This window comes from Oculina patagonica, chromosome 10 (assembly GCF_052425735.1).
Source record: "Oculina patagonica isolate OP01 chromosome 10, crgOcupat, whole genome shotgun sequence".
Classification (NCBI taxonomy): domain Eukaryota; kingdom Metazoa; phylum Cnidaria; class Anthozoa; order Scleractinia; family Oculinidae; genus Oculina; species Oculina patagonica.
In genome coordinates this window covers 23,297,011-23,315,390 of record NC_135767.1, presented here as the reverse complement: position 1 = coordinate 23,315,390, position 18,380 = coordinate 23,297,011, and the positions used below count along the sequence as shown (strand labels likewise).

Below are 18,380 nucleotides of genomic sequence, written 5' to 3'. Positions count from 1 at the left end.
AAGGCACATGAATTCAAACCCCGATCGAATTCGATTCGATTTTAATTGGGTTCGATTGCATTTTATACACTGTGACTCCGCGGGCCAGGCTACTAATTCCTTCTCTCTTTCTCCACGCTTTTATTGTCATTTGTTCTTAGTTCGCTCAGGGTTAATTATTTCCTTTCTTTTAAGGAATTTTATTGGAGCAAAAACTTAATAGAACGTTGATATTGTATTGTTTTCGTGCCTTTGTTCATGCGCTTTGTACATATTATATTAATGGAAAAAGAACAGTCCTGATTATTTATTCATTCGTCTGGAGTCATGGCAACAGCTTCTAAATGACTCTTTACAGCAATTAGAAGTGAACGAGTATGAATGATTTTTCAACAGGATGAAGATAAATTTGTAAATATCGCGCCTTTCGCTGGCGTTTTGTAAAATCTTGGAAGACGTGTACATGTTGCACGCGCAAGAGAAGCCATGTCGCATCATCAATCGGATTTATTCTTCTTCGACCAGTGCTACACAAGACGCAAGTACAAACGCTTTCGGAAGCCAACCGAACTTTTACCCTTCTCTTTACGACTCACGGGCCTTAGTGGAGCGGTAAAAGTCGAAGCTTATCTTAAACAACAACAGCAAAAAGCTGGGGACTCAGCACAGGGGAAGGAAAAAGGTTTAGCGACTGAAAATAGTGAGACTCCCGAGTCACGCGCAGCGGCGGGACCGCTCGGCAATTTACTTCTTCACAAAGGTGATCACACGGATATTGACGGTAAGAAACACACTACTGCAGGGAAAACATTAAATTTACCGGAGATTGGATTGCACCCAGGCGGAATTCATTCTCCTCCAGCAATAAGGAGTTTTGAACAATTCGAAGGAGACGACGATGAAGAAGACACGCAGAGATTTTTGTTCGAGGAGAACAAGTTTGCTTCTCAGAATTTACTGGCACAGCTTGGACGATTACTTGATCAGATTCATCAGGAACAATTAGAAGAATTAGAAGAAATTCAATCAACTAGCGCTCAATTTAGCAGGGCTACAACTCCTCAGATAGTTGAAGCTGGCGAGGAAAGCGTTGTTTCTGAAACTATTCTCGGCGGGGGAGTTGTAATTCCTTTACCGGACGATCTGCACAAAAAGCTAAGTGCAAACTTCGAGGAACTTTCGTCCGGTGCTATTTATTTACGGCGTGAGTGGCAAACTACGAGCTATAGAGAACAAGCGATCTTACAGAAGCGGTTAGGTCTCATGTCTGACTCGCAAGCGAACGTAGATGCGTCCAAGTCGGGACTCGAGAAAAACCATGCAGTGTCTACTGCAGGCGGGGAGCAAAACAAAGTGGCGAGCGACGATAAGCCAGCAGCGATTAGAACGTCAGAATCGAAAGATCTTAGCAAACGAAAACAATCAACTGTCGGTGAATCGATTACAAAGATAGACTCTACTGATGATCACAGGAGAGAATCTGTGCTCGGAGTTCAAACTCCTGCCACGGACCTAAGCCATTCAGATGTGTTGAGTCGCCGAGAATCTTCGCGTGCTTCTTTTTATGGATTTAAACCCAAGACTCGACTAGAGAGGTTCAAGGTTTTTAGCGAGAAGTCTTCGAGTGGTGAGTAAATGTTTATTGGTTTGATATAATTTAGATGGTGTAAATTTCAAACTGGGAAACCTACTACTGAAATTGACAACTGCACGCGATCGATTTGATTACAACAATTGAGCGGGTTCAAATTCTGTTTAATTTACCCGGGAAACCCACGATGGGAAAAAACCCACAAAATTTAGCAACATAATATCGTGAAATTCTTTTTCAGAGCAAAGACCCTCACAGCTTTATTTTCCCAAAAAATTACTGTTATGAACAAAATTAAGCTAAATGTTGTGGCACTGAGAACCTAATTTTTATGAGGAAGTCGAGGTCATCTAGTTTATCTAAATTGTTTATATCTTGGTGAACATAGTATTTTGAACTTTAATTGCTCTACGAAGTTAAGTTGTTTGGTAGTTGAAAAAAATTAGTTTTACCTTTCGTTTTTGCATAATCCCTAGTCCAATACTTGTTTTACAAGGAATAGCACTATGCAAATTAAATTGATTTGAACATTGTTAAAAATTTTAATGAGCACAGAAGGAAGTTTGCTGTCAATTTTTCATCAAGTGTTTGCTTTGTCTGACAGCTAAATGCTTAGTTGATTAAATACTGGTATAGAATAAAAATTAGATTTTCACTTTTAAAATTACAAACCCTTTTTTGAAAAAAATAAAGTTTTGGGGCGAAATGGTTTCTTATTACTTGTGAAGAAGTTGTTGACAAAGGAAAATATGTTTGTAGGAAATGAGTGTATCAAGACTAGCTTATCTTTCTTTCAGTGTTATTTCTACTGAGCCCTTTGCACAACTTCATTTTATTTTGTTCTGCAGCTGTCAAATTTTATCAAAAATTCAATGGGCTCTCAGCCCTGTGTATTTTTTATTGACAAAAGCAGATATCCCTTGACATGAGAACCTGTGAGCTGGTAAATAACAAAAGGGCTGATATGCATTCAAGCTAGCTTTTTTCCAATTTTAATTATCTTTTCTATTGATTGATCTAGTTAGTGGGAAAAAAAATAAAGGACATTTCCCTTTTACTTGCCATAGATTTTGTTTTTAGATGATGTGATATTCACTTTCCTTATTTACTAGATTTATTTTATATTGAGAAGTCAAAAATAATTTAATTTTGTAAAAATTTGGGAATACTGGAATTATAGCCTGGGGGGTGGGGGGGGTACTCCCATAAATTTTGGATAGGGGTGTGCCACGAAGGTTCTTAAACCCTGACCCTATTTAAGGTTAAAGAAAGCGAAACTTGTTATACCTTTTGAAGGCCCAAAAACGAAAAATAACCCAAATAACAGCTAACCGTGCACGACAAAACACAAATCTTTATAAAACCGCTTTACAAAAATGATACCCTATTTAAGGACCGAGAACCTCAAAAACCAATTACCCTATCCTGCGGCACATACCTTTATAGCCCATATATGGGAGTACCTTCCCCGGGAATTATAGGATGACCTTCCAGGATGTTTTGTTAATTTTACCATCTAAAACAGCCATGATTCTAATAATGTAAATAGTCCCTCATTTTGTTTCTGATTTCCCTGTGTTGTACATGCATGACTTGTCTAGATGTAAAACTGCCACTGTAAGTGCTTGTGGTATTTTCAAGTCACACTGCAATTTTTACAAGAATTGATTTATTTGTTTTCAGAGAAAAAAAGAGCAGCAAGTGGCATTCACAGAATAAGCCATGATCATTTTGATGAGGATGATAAAGACACATCCGATGGTGAGTGTACTCAGGATTAAACAAGCAGCAATGTGATAGATACAATTCATAAGATAAACACAATGCCTTTCAGTAAACTCTGGCTGGATTTATTGCATTATCAATCATGATAAGTTTTTAAAATGCACATTAAGTGATTTAAAATGTATTTTGTGTTTTATTCTTACAGTACATTCTGGCCATGGGATTGCAGGACAGCCAGCAGTAATCAACTTCTCCTTGCTCTCTAAAGCCTGTGAGGAAAAAGGTATTGAAAGGTTTTCAGTAATCATTACATAAATTTGTATAATTGAATTATACAAATATACTGTTACGCCAACAAACACATCATACACTTAGCCTCTCAGCACATGATACATGCAGAGGGTATACAGGCTTTATAGCCCAACTGCGTGCACAATAATTGCCTTCAATGTTATTGAAACTATATGAAATGATTATACATTTTTTTTCAAGTTATGTTAATATCAATTAAGGTGTACATGACTGCATTAAGTCTCATACGTATGTTATTTTTATAAATAATTATTATTTTGCTAGGTTGGATACTTCACCAAGATGATGCTAGCGACCTTGAAAGACAGACATTGCTAGAATGGGCTAGATCAAGGTTACAGCAAGTCATCAGAGAAAAGTAAGAATTTTTTATAACAATGAACTGAACCATAGAAATATAACCACTCAACACAAACTTAATCTTGCTAACTGAAATGCTTAAATTGATAATTTATTCATAAAATTTAATTCAGTACATATAATGCATGTCGACAATAAAGCTATTGTTTGCACGCATTGCTTGCCTATGTGCACAAACTTTTTGTACAAGTCAAGAGAAACTTGTTAAACTTGCTTTCTTGATTCTTTATGTTAGGGAGGAAATGAAGGAGAAAGCAAGAGAGCTTGGAATAGATGGTCCATTGGTTACTAAGCATTATGGCGACACCCACAGGGAAGCAGCAATGAAGTATAAGAAAGGAGTGTCATGGGCCAAACGCTGGAAAAACCTGTCAGAAGAAGACAAGAGGCCAAAATTTCTCACTTCTTTGCCTGATGGCACTTCATATTGCTAGTATCCTTGTGGAATTACATGTACTAAGTGGCATCCTTAAACCCCTTTAGATTTAATTATCCTGTGGGATGCATGTGGTTTAAAAACGTATTTAACATTTAGACCATGCATGAGCACAAGTTTTCTATGGACAAATTAAATAAGCCAACTTGACTATCTTTCAGAGAAAATGAGAGTGATAAGTCATTGTTTTTTTAGACATTCTAAAGGATTGCACTAAAATACCTACAATTTTAGGTATTTTTGTCCCGAAAGTCAATAATGTCACAACCATGTTTTGTCACAGTCAGGGAATAGGCAATGACAAGGGGACCAACCAGATTCACAGATTTCCAGCAGAACACACTGAGGATCTTCTGCAGGTGGTTATATATTTTATGTTTAACAAAGATGTTAACACCAATATAAGGAGATTGCGATTAAGTTTGATAAAGTTGACATGCTTTAGGATATACAAGCAAAATGTAGCGGTATGCCTACTGTGTTGCCATGTTTGTTGGATATATGGCAGCCCTGATATACTAGCAAACTGTATTCCTACTTTGTTGCCAGCAAAGTTTGTTGGATATATGGTTGTTTGTTCTTTAACATGATACCTTCAGCTACCCATCTGGGCGTGTGGCAATATGCGCTGTCTATCCAGGTCCTAACATAACAGGAAGGTACACTATAGTGTATGGAGACACTGCTGACAGCCCCATGTTGGCGACTTTTGTACCCTCAGGACAAGGGTGTTGTTACCATCAGAATGGCAGCATAAGGTATTTATAACATTTACATTTTTAGGGCACATTATTTTAGCCTCAATGGGCCTTACAACAATTTTTAAGAAAGATCATTTTAAACCAAAACCTTAAAAGAAGAAAAAACCCTATCTTATTTAATCCTAATGTACTTGTAACAATCATCTGTACTTTGTTGTCATTAATCCAAAAATTAATGTGAAAAAATATGATGTACATGTGTGTACACAGTATTGATTAAAAACTGGAAAATTATTTTGACAATGTATTACCAGAGTTTTGATTGGCTTATTGGCCATTGGTTATCAGTGAATAAACATGAAGTCATTTCGGTCTTAATAAATAACATTGTAAAATGTTTCTAACATGTCTTTTGCTTGTCTTTTCTCTTGGTTTAGATTTGTTTCAACGGCTAAATTTGGGGCTGTCATGGAAGATGTAAGTACAAAAAAATTATTTAACGTTAACAATATAATTCACATAATATTTCATTTGTTAGCATAACATGTTCTGTACATGTACAGTTAGTTACGTATTTAGACAGTACATTGAAAAACTGAATTAAGTCATGTGTATACCTTGGAAAAATTGAGTAAGAAACTCATCTAAGAAAAACAAAACTAACTGTGATCAAACAAAGTTTAAATTTCAATAAACATACAAAATGACAATTGATATACTCTCATGGAAAACAATAACACCTTGATACCGCCGCGCCAGAGGAATCGCATTGGTTTACATGTATGCTTCATCCTTGAAGCTTTACAATGTACCAGTACAAATTAAATCACTACATTCACCCATTGCTGCAGTGCAGTAAAATAATTTTATTAAGCTTTTAGCCATAATTTTAGTCTTGAAAATAGCTGTCAGATTGATATATAATTTTAATTTTTTTTTTTACTCAGGATGGCAAAGTAGAACAGAAGTGGAAATGGCCTCTGGGGAGACTTCAAACAACGGTTGTTGTCCAGGTACACTCACCTTCATTCATCAGTGAATTGACAAATCCATTCTGTCCATTGTGTATGTGTGAAATCTTATTTTGATTTATATTTTATAGCTGAATAACTTTATTAGTCTCCGCTGCTTGAGTCAGTCTGGAATAACACTGTACTTCAGCTGCCAGAATGAAACAGCCAAGTTCCATGTTGGAATGGCACCAGGAGCAAAACCCGTTAAACTTACTGAACTGGTATGTCTGAACAAAACCTGTTAAACTAGCTCAACTGGTATGTCTGAACTTGGAAAGTATGTTTTTGTTTTTCTTTTTACACCTAAACTGGTGCATGTGTCATTGAAAATTATTTTAACTGGTGTTAATAGTTTTTTTAATGCTAAGAAATGCTATTATTCATTTTAGGGATACCTTCAGACAACTATGAAGTTTTCATCAAATGCTGCCATTTCGGTATGTAATTTATGCATACACTGTTAGTGGACTGTTCTTTCTAATTCTAAAGAAAGTAATTAATTTCTCCGACTGGAACAAGGTTGAAATCTACAGTAATGTTACTAAGCACTGTTTATTTTGTAATCATTTGCCAAATGTCGCTCTCCTGTTTTAGTCAATGAAGCCAAAAGTGAAGAAAAAAGAAGAAAGGAGAAGAAAACGAGCACAGGTATGGACAGATTATTTTCACTAATTTTTTTAAAGTAAACTTAGTTTTCGTTTGTGTGTTGTTTGTATGTTGTTATATTAAGTTATCTAAGTAAGTACTAAATGTCTGACCCATTCTAAAAATTATTGTATTAAACACTAAGGATGACTGCCCAATCTCATTAGCCAATGGTGGTTATTTCGGGCAGCCATGCACTTCATTTTATTTTTATTCTTCTTTTTATTGTAAATTTAATTTAATTAAGGGTGCAAATAAAGTTGTTGTTGTTGTTGACAGCAGCTAAGAACATTAGCAGTAGGCAAGGAGGGGACAGAAATGAAATGGAAATGAAAGGAAACATCTATTTTGCTGCTTGCTTTCTAGACGGCAGAATGGACGGTTTAAAAGCACACAGCGCTCCTCTCTCGAGCTCCGCGTTTCACACTTGCCCCAGCGGCCATTTAATCGCCCGTTTTGCATGCTACTTGTTTTGCTACTCTTCTTTCCCTTTCTGCATCTGTCACACAGCAGAATTAAGCGTGATGTCAAATTTGTCTTGTTTTTAATGACTTTTGTCCTTTCGCCCTCTCCTGGCTTAAAGAGTTGTTTTTATTGAAACATAGAAAGCAAAAAATCCCGAAGCCATTTCTGAAGAGGTGCTTGAACAGCGGAAGCAAGAATTAGAGGAGAAATTTCCAGAGAGAAAAGAACTGGATTTGGACGCGCCATGGCAAATGGATTTACTAAAACTGCAGCGGAAAGTGAAGTAAGATAATGTTCTTGTTTGGTTTTTGCTGTGTTTACGCACAAAATAAAGTAACTACAAGGCATGTACATGCTAAAGTATTTTTTACCGTCTCGCACTTGTCTCTGAGAGTAGTTTTGAAAGAATGTGCCAGACTCGTACCCAGTCGTTATTTATTTATTGATGTTTTTGGACGAGAGGAGATTGGATGTGAGTGAAACGAGGCACGAGAGAAGCTCCTTCGTCCCTTCCCGGGACTCTTCGTGCGCCTGACTAAAATAAAAACGTCTGGGGACTGAGGGTTTACCTTCGTAGGAAAAGGAGATAGCTATACACCATTTTAATAAGTCGAGGGGCCATTTTGAAGTTTTTTTTTTCCGCGAATGACGTCATTAATAAAATATTCAAAATGACACCTCGGCTTATTACAATGGTAGATACTTCATTTTAATACGTCGAGGCGCAGATGAATATTTCATTAACAACGTCATTCGCGGAAAGTTAAATATTCAAAATGGTGTCTCGACTTATTAATATGCAACCTCGTTCCCAGGGTCTCTCTCCCAGGGGGGCGGCACCCTGGGAACGAGGTTGATTAAAATAGTGTATTGGTCTTAAAATTTCATGATTGATTGCAACCTGAATTTGGACAGATATACAACTGTATATCAACAGAGGTTTAATCTGATTTTAATGAAATTTTGTTAAATCAGAAAAAGATCAGTACTGTTGTTACATGACCAATGTTGGTTTGTTGTTTAGGGGCCTGATCTATGACTGGATGGAGCATTATCGTGTTGCTGTTGGTATTTCACCTCCAATCCGGTTTGCGTCTCGTTCAAAACGCCGATCGATGTCCCATTCTGCACGATCTATGCCAGGTACCCTCCCTTCAGGGTTTGAGACAACAAGGACCTCATTACGGCGCTCACCCTCAGCACCCCCTGTTCCACACCCTAAAAGGAAGCCTTGGGACCGTTCAAGATCTCAGCTCAGTGCTCGGCCTCACAGCTCGGCAGAGAGGGCCAGGCTAAGTGTACGAGCTGATGATACCAGAGGCGTGACTATTGAGGTACCCACGAGTGAGATGCTGGCTTCAAGGATAGCTAGCAAAGCTGCATCTGCAGTTTCTGGGTAAGTTTTACCATCGAATATTATCTGTAGTTAAATCGTACCCAAGATATGCTCGGCACGAGCTGTAAATGAACGAATACCTCAAAGTAAGAGTTTTCAGAGGAAGACAAACACCGAAGAGTTAATAATAAACCAAAAATAAAAAACGATGGCTAAGATTGGGAAAGATTGAAACGGATTACAAATGACGAACAGGCGCAAAACCATGAGACGGCTTCTTCACAATACTGAAACTTTTGTGTTTATTCGTGTTGCCTGTATGACGTATTTTACCACATTTTTCTCCCCAGTACCCACAGTCCATCCCACACTGCATCACGGACTCCTTTCCGCTGTGGCGTGATACAGCAGGCGCGTGTTATTACTCCACCAAAGTGTGGGTGTCCTGTGTATCCTTTATTAAACAAACCTGTTGTCTACATTCTTATTAGTTACAGCAGTTATTATAGCAGACTCTCGCTAAAGGTGGTATCACTGTTTCACGTCCTCTAGAAGTGATTTTTCAGTCATTCAGAGGGCTTGCAGATCTTTTTTGTTACTAGGTCAATGTAAGAGATACAACAACAAGAAAGAAATAGAGATCGTCATTTGTGACTTCGAAAACTAAAGCGTAAATTGAGTTAGCTGTTAACTGAGTTAGCTTAATCATTCTCAGTTTGAACACAGACCGTTACAGAACGGTAATGTTGAGTGGAGCACAGCTGGACATCATTGTCTTTATTTTGCCCTTTTGATATAACTATTCTGTTGGTTTGCTTGTCAATTTCTCCTTGACGCGGTGTTCAGCGCTTTAAGAGCAGAGATACTGGGAGAAAAGGATCCGCAATGCAGGTACGTAAATGGCTACTTACTTTTGAACTTATTTGTGATAGAAAGCCAACAGCTTGATTACATTGGAGGAGAGATACGCATATGATATTTTAGAAAGCCTAGTTGTGATGGTTTGTTTTTGTAGAACAGTACTCAAAAAATGACAGGAACCCATAAGAAAATGAGGATGAATAATGATGGCGAGGATGGAAATGGATTACAACATGGACAACCTTATACCTGCCATTGTCAATATTTAGATCACGTTTAATATAACGGAAACTTGCTTGCTCCGTTTTAGGCAAGATAAGATGCAACCCCAAGCTTTTAGCGTTATATCTCCTAATGTATCATTATACATTTCTCTTAACATGAGTTTTGAAAATTTGGTGGTACAGCATGAGAACAGTTGACAATTGTCTTTGCACGTGTCATGTTACTGCTTGACAGTGTTTGATAGTACAAGGGTAATTTTTGTTGTTGTAAATGTCCTTTCATTTCATTAAAAATACTTACATTTCTCTTGTTCGTTCTGTGTGTGTACAGATGTGATCGTCGAAAAATTCCTGTTGTTATGGATCTGGAATATGATACGTTCATAACTGAGCATGTCCCTAGAACACAGCTGCTTGTTGTCAGTGTCACGTCATCTGTGTAAGTGAAAGTCACGTCATCTTTTTTGGCTAATCTTTGTCACGGGGTGCATTCTACCAGACAGTATAATCCTAACGTGACAGTTTTATGTCGAGACTGTAACGTCATCGAGTAAAAAACGGCTCAAACCATATTGATGGTGTTTGGAAAAGGCTTGTGCTATTTCATTACTAAACTATTGGAGATAGATTATGAAGTCGCCACCCGCGTGTACTGTATCCAGCTGCTACACTCGTAATGAATCTCTGTCCTGCAACATTAAGCACCGTTAATAACCTTTGTCGACAAAATTCCGGTCTTACTAAGAATTATTTGAATAAAACTTTTTCTTTTCGTATTTCCTGCTTTATCGAGTTAGTGTTGTTAACCATGTTTTTGTTATTGCAGTTACCATGATGCTAATCCTTGTGACAGTATGTTGGATCAGTTATTCCACGAGAAAAATCGCAACAGATCTCTACCCTGTGTACAGGTAGGCTTATTTACTTAAAGGGACACTCACTAGTTTCACTTAAAAAACTCAAGAGCCTAAAGACATATGGAAACTAGAGATAGTGGTCCAATTTTGTTAAAAATCACCATGGGAGTGTACTGAAGCGATAAACAAGTGATATTATTGTGATGCCATCAGGAACTTTAAATTTCAACTTGAAAAAATCAGGCTGATTTTTTCAAGTTTTGTCCTTGTGGACTGGAAAAACGCCTAAAAATTATTATAACTCCCTTCTTCCTTCAACAACAATTTACTTTATACCTCCATCTTGATGTACTAGGTGCATTTCATATATGAGAAGACCTATTCCCAAATTTCAGTATTTTTTACCGAAAAGCATTAAAATCCCCGTGACAGTGTCCATTTAACTAGTATCAGTGTTGACAAATAATAAGGAAGACTCTCATCTTGATGTTGAAGGGCTTCCATTTGTAAGAGGGCTGTTGTAGGGGTGCACTTTTTTAAACGGTTTCATTTGGAAAGGCGTTCATATCGAGTTTTGCTAATCAGTTTTCTTCCTTTCCTTCCAACAGGCACAAAATGATCCTTTCCGATTGGTCCGTTACGACATTTCATTAGCATCACAAGGTCTAACTCAGTCCCAGCCTCTTCTCCTCAGACGGCATAACGCTGTACCAGGAATGTTCTTAGTAAGTTGTGTAGTAACACTTTGTGCTCTGTAACATGAAGCTTTTAACGAGACCGCCAAGGCCTTGACTAGCGGAATTGTTTTATCATTTGTTCGAGGGACTTGTATTTAACGTCGCCTCTGCCTCCTTTTGCCCAAACGTCTAAGACTAACTTTCTTTTAAAGGTCAAATGAACAGAAATTTCGATTTTTGTTATTTTTTGCCCATGTGTTTATTAAGAGCCAAAAAAAAACATATCCCAAAGTTTGAAAGCTATCGGACATTGCATCGCAGAGAAATTGCAAGTTGAAAAATGCTCTTTTTAGGCCTTCATAATCGTAGGGTGCTCAGAAAAATTGTCGGAAAATTCTCGGAAATAAGAACTTGTGACGTCATAATTGGTGTTTTTTAAGACGACCGCAGACCGATTCCGCAGACTGCAAAAATAAATGTGTTTAGTGACATTTCAAGCAGTTATTTCGTTCTGTTCGGCCGTTCTTCGGTTGATTGATTGTTGGTTGTTGTTCAGAGAAGCGCATTAATAGATAAAGCTCAAAAATAGCTTAAAGTTTTGTTTGCTGTCGTTTTGCATATCATGTGAGACATAGGTAGAATGCACGCTGGTATGAAAACAAACCAGGAATCTCCATTGTTTTTTATCATTAGCATTTAACGTTAATGAGCGGAATTATCTGCACGTGCGTTAACTATGCTCGTGCGTTTTGAATCTTGGTACACGTCGGTGCGGTCTGCGGAATCGGTCTGCGGTCTTCTTCAAAAACACCAATTATGACGTCAAAAAATTCGTGCCATTCCATCCATTTCAGTGCGCAGTCATTCAAAAACGTTTTCGTGAAGCCTTCGGAAGTCTTCGCATTTTTTGCTGTAATCCACGCTTTAAGGCTCGGAAAGCAAAATTTTTTGTTAATTTTACTCAATAATGGATAGTTTAAGCGTTTGGTTGGTTAAAATGGCATTTTGAAATTTCTGTTCATTTGACCTTTAACAAAAACCGAAAAGGAAGAAGTACTTAGGGGTTGTTCTTTAAAGAACATTAAAATGTCTAACCTTTGAGAAAAAAAGTATCAACATAAATCAGTAACACGGTTTTTACCACAGATGTACACCGGAGGAAAGCTTCTATTTGCTGATCATATATTTAATGGTTATGGGAATGCCAAAAAAGATTTCCTCAAACAGGTACGGAAATTGACTTATAACATGTGAATATGCTCATATTTTAATCTTGTATGTCACTAAAATATTTTTTGGATATTTGATAAGTTAACATTGCCCTAGACTTTACTTTTTGTCCGTCCTCTCCCTTCTCTTTTTGCGTAATGCTAACCGCAGACATTCCTTTTTATTCAGATTATGAGAACAAGAAAGGACGCCCTTGAAGGAAAAGCCCTTCCCGCAGACTTTCGTCTCAGTCCTACACGCGGCCGTTCAGGTCCGAGGGCTGCCTGGGGTGGAGAAATTGGTGGGCCGAAGATAACTGAACGAGTTCTAAACATGAGTCCAGCTGGCGGAGAAATACAAGTGTCTCGGAACAGTATGAGGCTTGATTCTGCTGCTACCAGTGCTTCATTAAGTTCGGCTTCTATTGAAATAAGGTACTTTGTCGCTTCGTTATAGAGCGATCTTCAACTGAGTATCGAAAAACAAAGCTTGGTATTAATTTTTTTTTTTTTTTTTTTTTTTTTTTTTTTTTTTTTTTTTTTTTTTTTTTTTTTTTTTTTTTTTTTTTTCTTTTTCTTTTAATTTGTTGGTGCGTTCCCCCAATTTAAATCTGCGGGCACAACATAGCTAAGTGTAATGACCACATTAAACATTGTATTGTATTGTATTGTATTGTAAGCCAGAAGTAAACACTTTCGCCAATCACAAAGGACATACATAATCCAGTGAACCAATCAAAACCCGAAGCAAATATGTGTAGCCGGCACGAAGCGCGGGAAAACATGTGCGAGCGAGTCACGATCGGTTTTGGTTAAGTCACAATGTTTGAAAAGAGGCGCGAATTTTTTAAACCAGTCACTTAGCCAAGCAATGCAATACCAAAGCAAACGCGAATTACTTTCGACTCTTAAAGTGAAAATCTCTCTAAAGGTTTGAAAGTGGAAATCGCCCATGGCTGCCTCGTATATTATTTGACAAATAAGATGGAAGTAAAAAGTTCTCTGCGTGTTAATCATTGCCTGCGGTTCGGGTTGGGTTCTACTTTACATAAGAACTTTTAAGTTCTCCAAACACGCTGAAGCGGCTGTTCAAACACCCGTGCACGCTTTCTATCATTCTTGCATTAGTTTCATTCTTCCCTTGTAGTAAGGCACTTTTATTCTTCTCAATCCCCAGTATGAAATATTGTCGTCAGTTTAACTATTGCCCTTCGTTTTTTAAATTTCGTTTTCAACGTTTGTTGTGATAATTTAGTGCCACCCAAAAGTTATATCGCCCAACTTGTTGATTTTATTCTTTGTTTCAAATGCACTGCTTGACATTAAATTCATTTGTATTTGCAGGGGTGGAACCAGTTCAGCAGCAAGTTTTGTTAATTTAGGTTTGTCTATTGACAGTCCATACCCAATACAGTCCAAGAAATGGATCACTTCTACAGAGACTATCCCTGAACATCGCCGAGTACAAACTACGGCTTGGTAGCACACAGGATTACAACAAGATATAGAAAATAAGATATTTTTATTAAGTGAAAGAAAGAAAAAACATTTTAAATAAATCGTTATTTAAATCAGACGGAACATTGTATCGAAAAGAAAATATTTTTATTATTTAAACAAAGCAGTAGTCCTTTTACCGTTTTATGTATAAGTGAAAGTCAATCTTTTTCAGAATATATTTAAATTAACAACTATTTTCAGGTTGAGCAAATGAACTTCTCTGACGCGCTGTTTGGGGTAGTTTCGAATTCTCTTTAATTCGACGATCAGTGAGGTGCTAATTCGAGACTTTATAATTATATATTTTTACAAAATTTCACACTGTGTGCAGATCTGTAATGTATTTTATATGTTAAAAAATAAAACAGATTTGTATTGCACTCATTGGTCGTGTGTAAAATGACGCGTCTAATTGTCGTTGGTCAGGCGTGATTATTAATAACAAACCCTATCCATCACAAGTTTTAGCTGCGAGCGAAGCACTAGAAGGTGAGATAGCAATGCGTAAGCTTGACATTCACAATAAAAAAAAAACGGAATTAAGCTGAAAAAGTAACCAAATTCTGCTGTGAGAACCTCAGGGTTTTTTTTAATCTACCGTAAACGCGTGTCGTAAACCACATTACATGTACAGACCAAAAATCGATACCCGCATTTCATGCTTACCACATTTTCGTCCAACCAATCACTGCCCCAGATACAGTTGCTCATGGCAGCTGCTCAATTTTAACCTCAGGTTATTTGCCACATTATTAACTGCATTCGCCAGAATTAACGCACCCTAGTCGGTTTTTAAAAGTGTTGAGGGTACTACTCAGATGAAAATGAAACAACGTATCTACTAGTAGCTTTGTCTTCTTTTCTTCTTCTTTTTTCCACGATTTTTTGGCTGTTTTGTTCAGCGCCGAAGTCTGGTCATTTTTACTCCCGCTAATTAAAAAAAGAAACTAAATAAGTTTCAAAAATTTTGAAAGGTTCGTGTCGTGAAAAGTAGCAGCATTATGGTCGATATGATCCTCGTGTGATATTTTCCATTCGCTGGCACATGTTAACAAGTTTCACAAATACTCTTTGTCAAAGCACCGTTTACAACACCGCGATTTTGCCTCCAGGCTAATTACAATTTTCTCTTATAGGACAAGTTTTCGACAAGCCATCTTTTAAAAATATACAACCACTTTGAATCACATAAAAGCTACTAGCAAGGTGGCTTGTGATTGGCTGAGCCAGCAGGTGTGACAGGTGCGTGTGCGCTGAACAAACTCTGTGACTTTTAAATGGCTTCTCTTTTTTTACGCATGCGTAATGAAAAACATTAGAACTTCCGAGCAAATAAAATTAATGTGTCGGTTGAGATTACCTTGTCGGGCGCTTCATTGCATCCGGTGATGAAGAAAGGATTGGTTAAACTTGGAACATAAAGTGAAATACCGCACGCTTGGGTAATACGAACAATGAATGATACCAAGGCTTGGATAATCTATTCTTTCACGCTGGGAATCTTAACGACTGTTTATATTCGGCGATGTTTTGACCAGCAAGAATAATTCTACTCTTATTTCAAGCTTTTAACGGTTTATTGTCTAAAGGCTTTTCTACTTGTTGCAAAGCTGATGACAATTTTTGAAGCGCTTATTATTCAGGGTAACACGCTGCGACGTTCCAGAAGACATGATCCGCAAACGATTGTCAAAGACTGCACTTGTCTTCGTGATTATCAACTGCGTTCTGGTTGCCGTGGTTGTTAAGTTTTATCCGTTGCTATTCTGGGGAAATGCGGTGGAGAAACAAACGCCTGCTATTGGACGAAAACTGGTTGAAAAGGCAACAAGTGAACCGAAAAGGTAAGTAGATGTTAATTTTAGAATGCGTGCAAATTAAAACCGTTATTTCCCTTTGTCGTAGCGCTACTTGATTTACAAATAAGACCGGCAGGTCTTGTATTGTTTATTATTGCGACCCAAGACAAAAATAATTAGTGTTTCACTGCTTTGGCACTTTTATTAAAATAATATATACCACAGTGTGGGGCTCATTTCTCATAGTTAAAATCTAGGCAAAATTGTTGTTGCACACTTCATCAATTTATCACTGTTTTTTTTTTCATTTCAAGAACTGTTTCGAACCCGCTTCAAGTGTCCTTCAAACTTGAGCTTGATTCTCAGACGTGCTAGTCCGAGCGAGCGACCTAGCCTCGGATAACAGAGAAGCAGTCTGTTAAAACCTCCGCTAGTGATCAACCCCTAACTACCCTCTACTTAATAATAAGATATCCAGTTAGGTGTTTAATAGGAATTGAGGATTTTATCACAAAAATCAAATTGGCCTAAGATGTAGTTTTAGATAAAATATACGACCATAGGCCCTGCTGACGCAATCCTATCATCACTAAGTTGATTATCAACTGGAATTTGGTGAAGGTAAATAAACCACCAGAGCGAATTTTGAAAAGCTGACGTTTCGAGCGTTGGCCCTTTTGAAAATTCACTCTCCAACACTTGTGAACAATTCAAACAGACTGCACTGGAGGCACCAAGCGTGATCTCGAAGAAGAGTTTTATAACCTTATATTTTGTAGCTAAAATGTCGCCCTACGCCATAGTTATTTAATATATTGTTTTTCTTTTCTTTTTCAGTTGTGTGCCGAAAAAGAATGTGGTTTTCCTCAAAACGCACAAGACAGGCAGCAGTACTGTTACAAACATATTGAACCGGTTTGGGGAAAGAAACAGTCTTGTTTTCGTCGTGCCAACAGAGAAGCGCAATCGTTTAGGCTGGCCGTGGTTTTTTCAAGAGGAACACATGATTCATTACAACAACACAAAACCTAACATCCTTTGCAGTCACGCACGTTATAACCGCGCAGTCCTAGACCGAGTCATGCCTGATGACACCATATACGTGACGATTCTGCGTGACCCTGTCACGCAATTTGAATCCACTTTCTCTTATATGACGTTTGGTGAGATCTTGGGTATTTCAAATGAAACAGACCCCTTAGAGGCATTCTTTGAAAATCCCAAAGACGTTCTAGTAAATTATCTACTCACACAAGACCTGAGGATAAACAGCGATCGTTTGAAACTCATTCGGAATGGAATGTTCTTTGATTTGGGTTTAGAATCTAAAGAATTTGATGATACGGAAGAGATCAAGCGAAACATCAAGAAACTGGATCGAGAATTTCATTTTGTTATGATAATGGAATATTTTGACGAATCTTTGATCATGTTAAAGAATCTTCTTTGCTGGGATATAGACGATGTTGTTTATTTTCATCATAATCAAAGACGTAAAACGCAAAAGAGAAACATCACATCTGAACTTGTAACTCAGATTCAGCAATGGAGCAGTGCCGATAAAGCTTTGTATGACTACTTCAAAAACGCGTTCTTACAGAAACTCAGCGAACAAAATGGAAGTTTCTTTCGTGACATTACTCATTTGAGAACTAGAAACGGAGTTTTGCAAGACATTTGCTTGGATTCCACATTAGAAAACGACGAGGGGTATCAGGATGTCGATATTAAGGGATTCAAGTTAAGGACAAATCTGACCCAGCCACTGAAGTCAATGTGTGACAAGATGACGTGGAACGAGGTCAAATATCTTGGATATTTGAGATATAAACAAAAAAAGCTTCTACAGGCATCAGTTACAAATAGACCGAGAACGTTATGGAATTATCTTCGGACTTGGGTACCATTTGTACGATAACTAAAATTAGTAATAATTGTTCAATAAATAGAAATGACTAGAATGAATATATTAATATTAAATGAACATTAATGCGACTAGAAAGAAGTTTGCGCTCATTCGAATTTATTGATCATCGGCGTGAGTACTTATCACGTGGGATGTCTGGCTGTCCCACGTGATCTTAAAAAAATAAAAAAAAAAAAAAAAAAAAACCGTGCCGCTGCCGAACGCAGCTTAACCTCTCTATTAATAAATAGATGCTTACATGGTATCGATAATTTACCACTGATACTTGTTTAAACCACTATGTCCGTTTTTGGCTGATAAACTAGAAAAACGAGTGACAAAACTGTCACTTGGTTTACAGGCCATAAGAGGCTCCCCAGATACTTTCAGGTACTTTTCGCCTCTCTCATGCTTATATACAACCAGGCTAAAACGCGTGGGAAAATTGAAAAAAAAATGGTTCAATTCCATAAAAGTTAGTTATATCGTATGTATCGTAAGCTTCAACTAAGCAATACAATCCATTTCGGGCCTTCCCAATTATAACATACGAATTTGCAATGTCTTGAGTCACGTAGTTACACATCTGTATCTTTTATTTACAACACCCAAACAAACGACCACAGTTGGTATTAACTATATCTTGGGGTTATAAGAACATGGCTAACCGATAAAAGAACGACCCGCAACACTTTCTTCGATAACTATTTATATGGATAAAAAAAATATCTACTTACAAGATAAAGTGAGTTGTGTATGTAATTAAATGAGCTAGTAAATTGCAA

The 18,380-nt window shown here is 37.4% G+C and overlaps 2 protein-coding genes across 2 annotated transcripts; both read left to right on the top strand.

Annotated features, from left to right (window-relative positions):
- Positions 1–133: 133 nt before the first annotated feature.
- Positions 134–14,084, top strand: LOC144667085 (uncharacterized). The gene is made up of 21 exons (XM_078528466.1): positions 134–1,606; positions 3,254–3,331; positions 3,501–3,578; positions 3,872–3,965; positions 4,203–4,400; positions 5,003–5,161; positions 5,542–5,581; positions 6,052–6,117; positions 6,207–6,338; positions 6,507–6,554; positions 6,712–6,765; positions 7,368–7,510; positions 8,252–8,623; positions 8,914–9,012; positions 9,410–9,454; positions 9,980–10,087; positions 10,475–10,559; positions 11,114–11,230; positions 12,329–12,409; positions 12,581–12,825; positions 13,735–14,084. The coding sequence occupies exons 1-21, from the start codon at positions 466–468 to the stop codon at positions 13,871–13,873; spliced, it is 3,522 nt and encodes a 1,173-aa protein (XP_078384592.1). The 5' UTR covers positions 134–465; the 3' UTR covers positions 13,874–14,084.
- Positions 14,085–15,198: 1,114 nt separating this feature from the next.
- Positions 15,199–17,656, top strand: LOC144667515 (galactosylceramide sulfotransferase-like). The gene is made up of 2 exons (XM_078528942.1): positions 15,199–15,734; positions 16,527–17,656. Exons 1-2 carry the CDS (start codon positions 15,562–15,564, stop codon positions 17,605–17,607), a joined length of 1,254 nt encoding a protein of 417 aa, XP_078385068.1. The 5' UTR covers positions 15,199–15,561; the 3' UTR covers positions 17,608–17,656.
- The last annotated feature ends 724 nt before the right edge of the window (positions 17,657–18,380 follow it).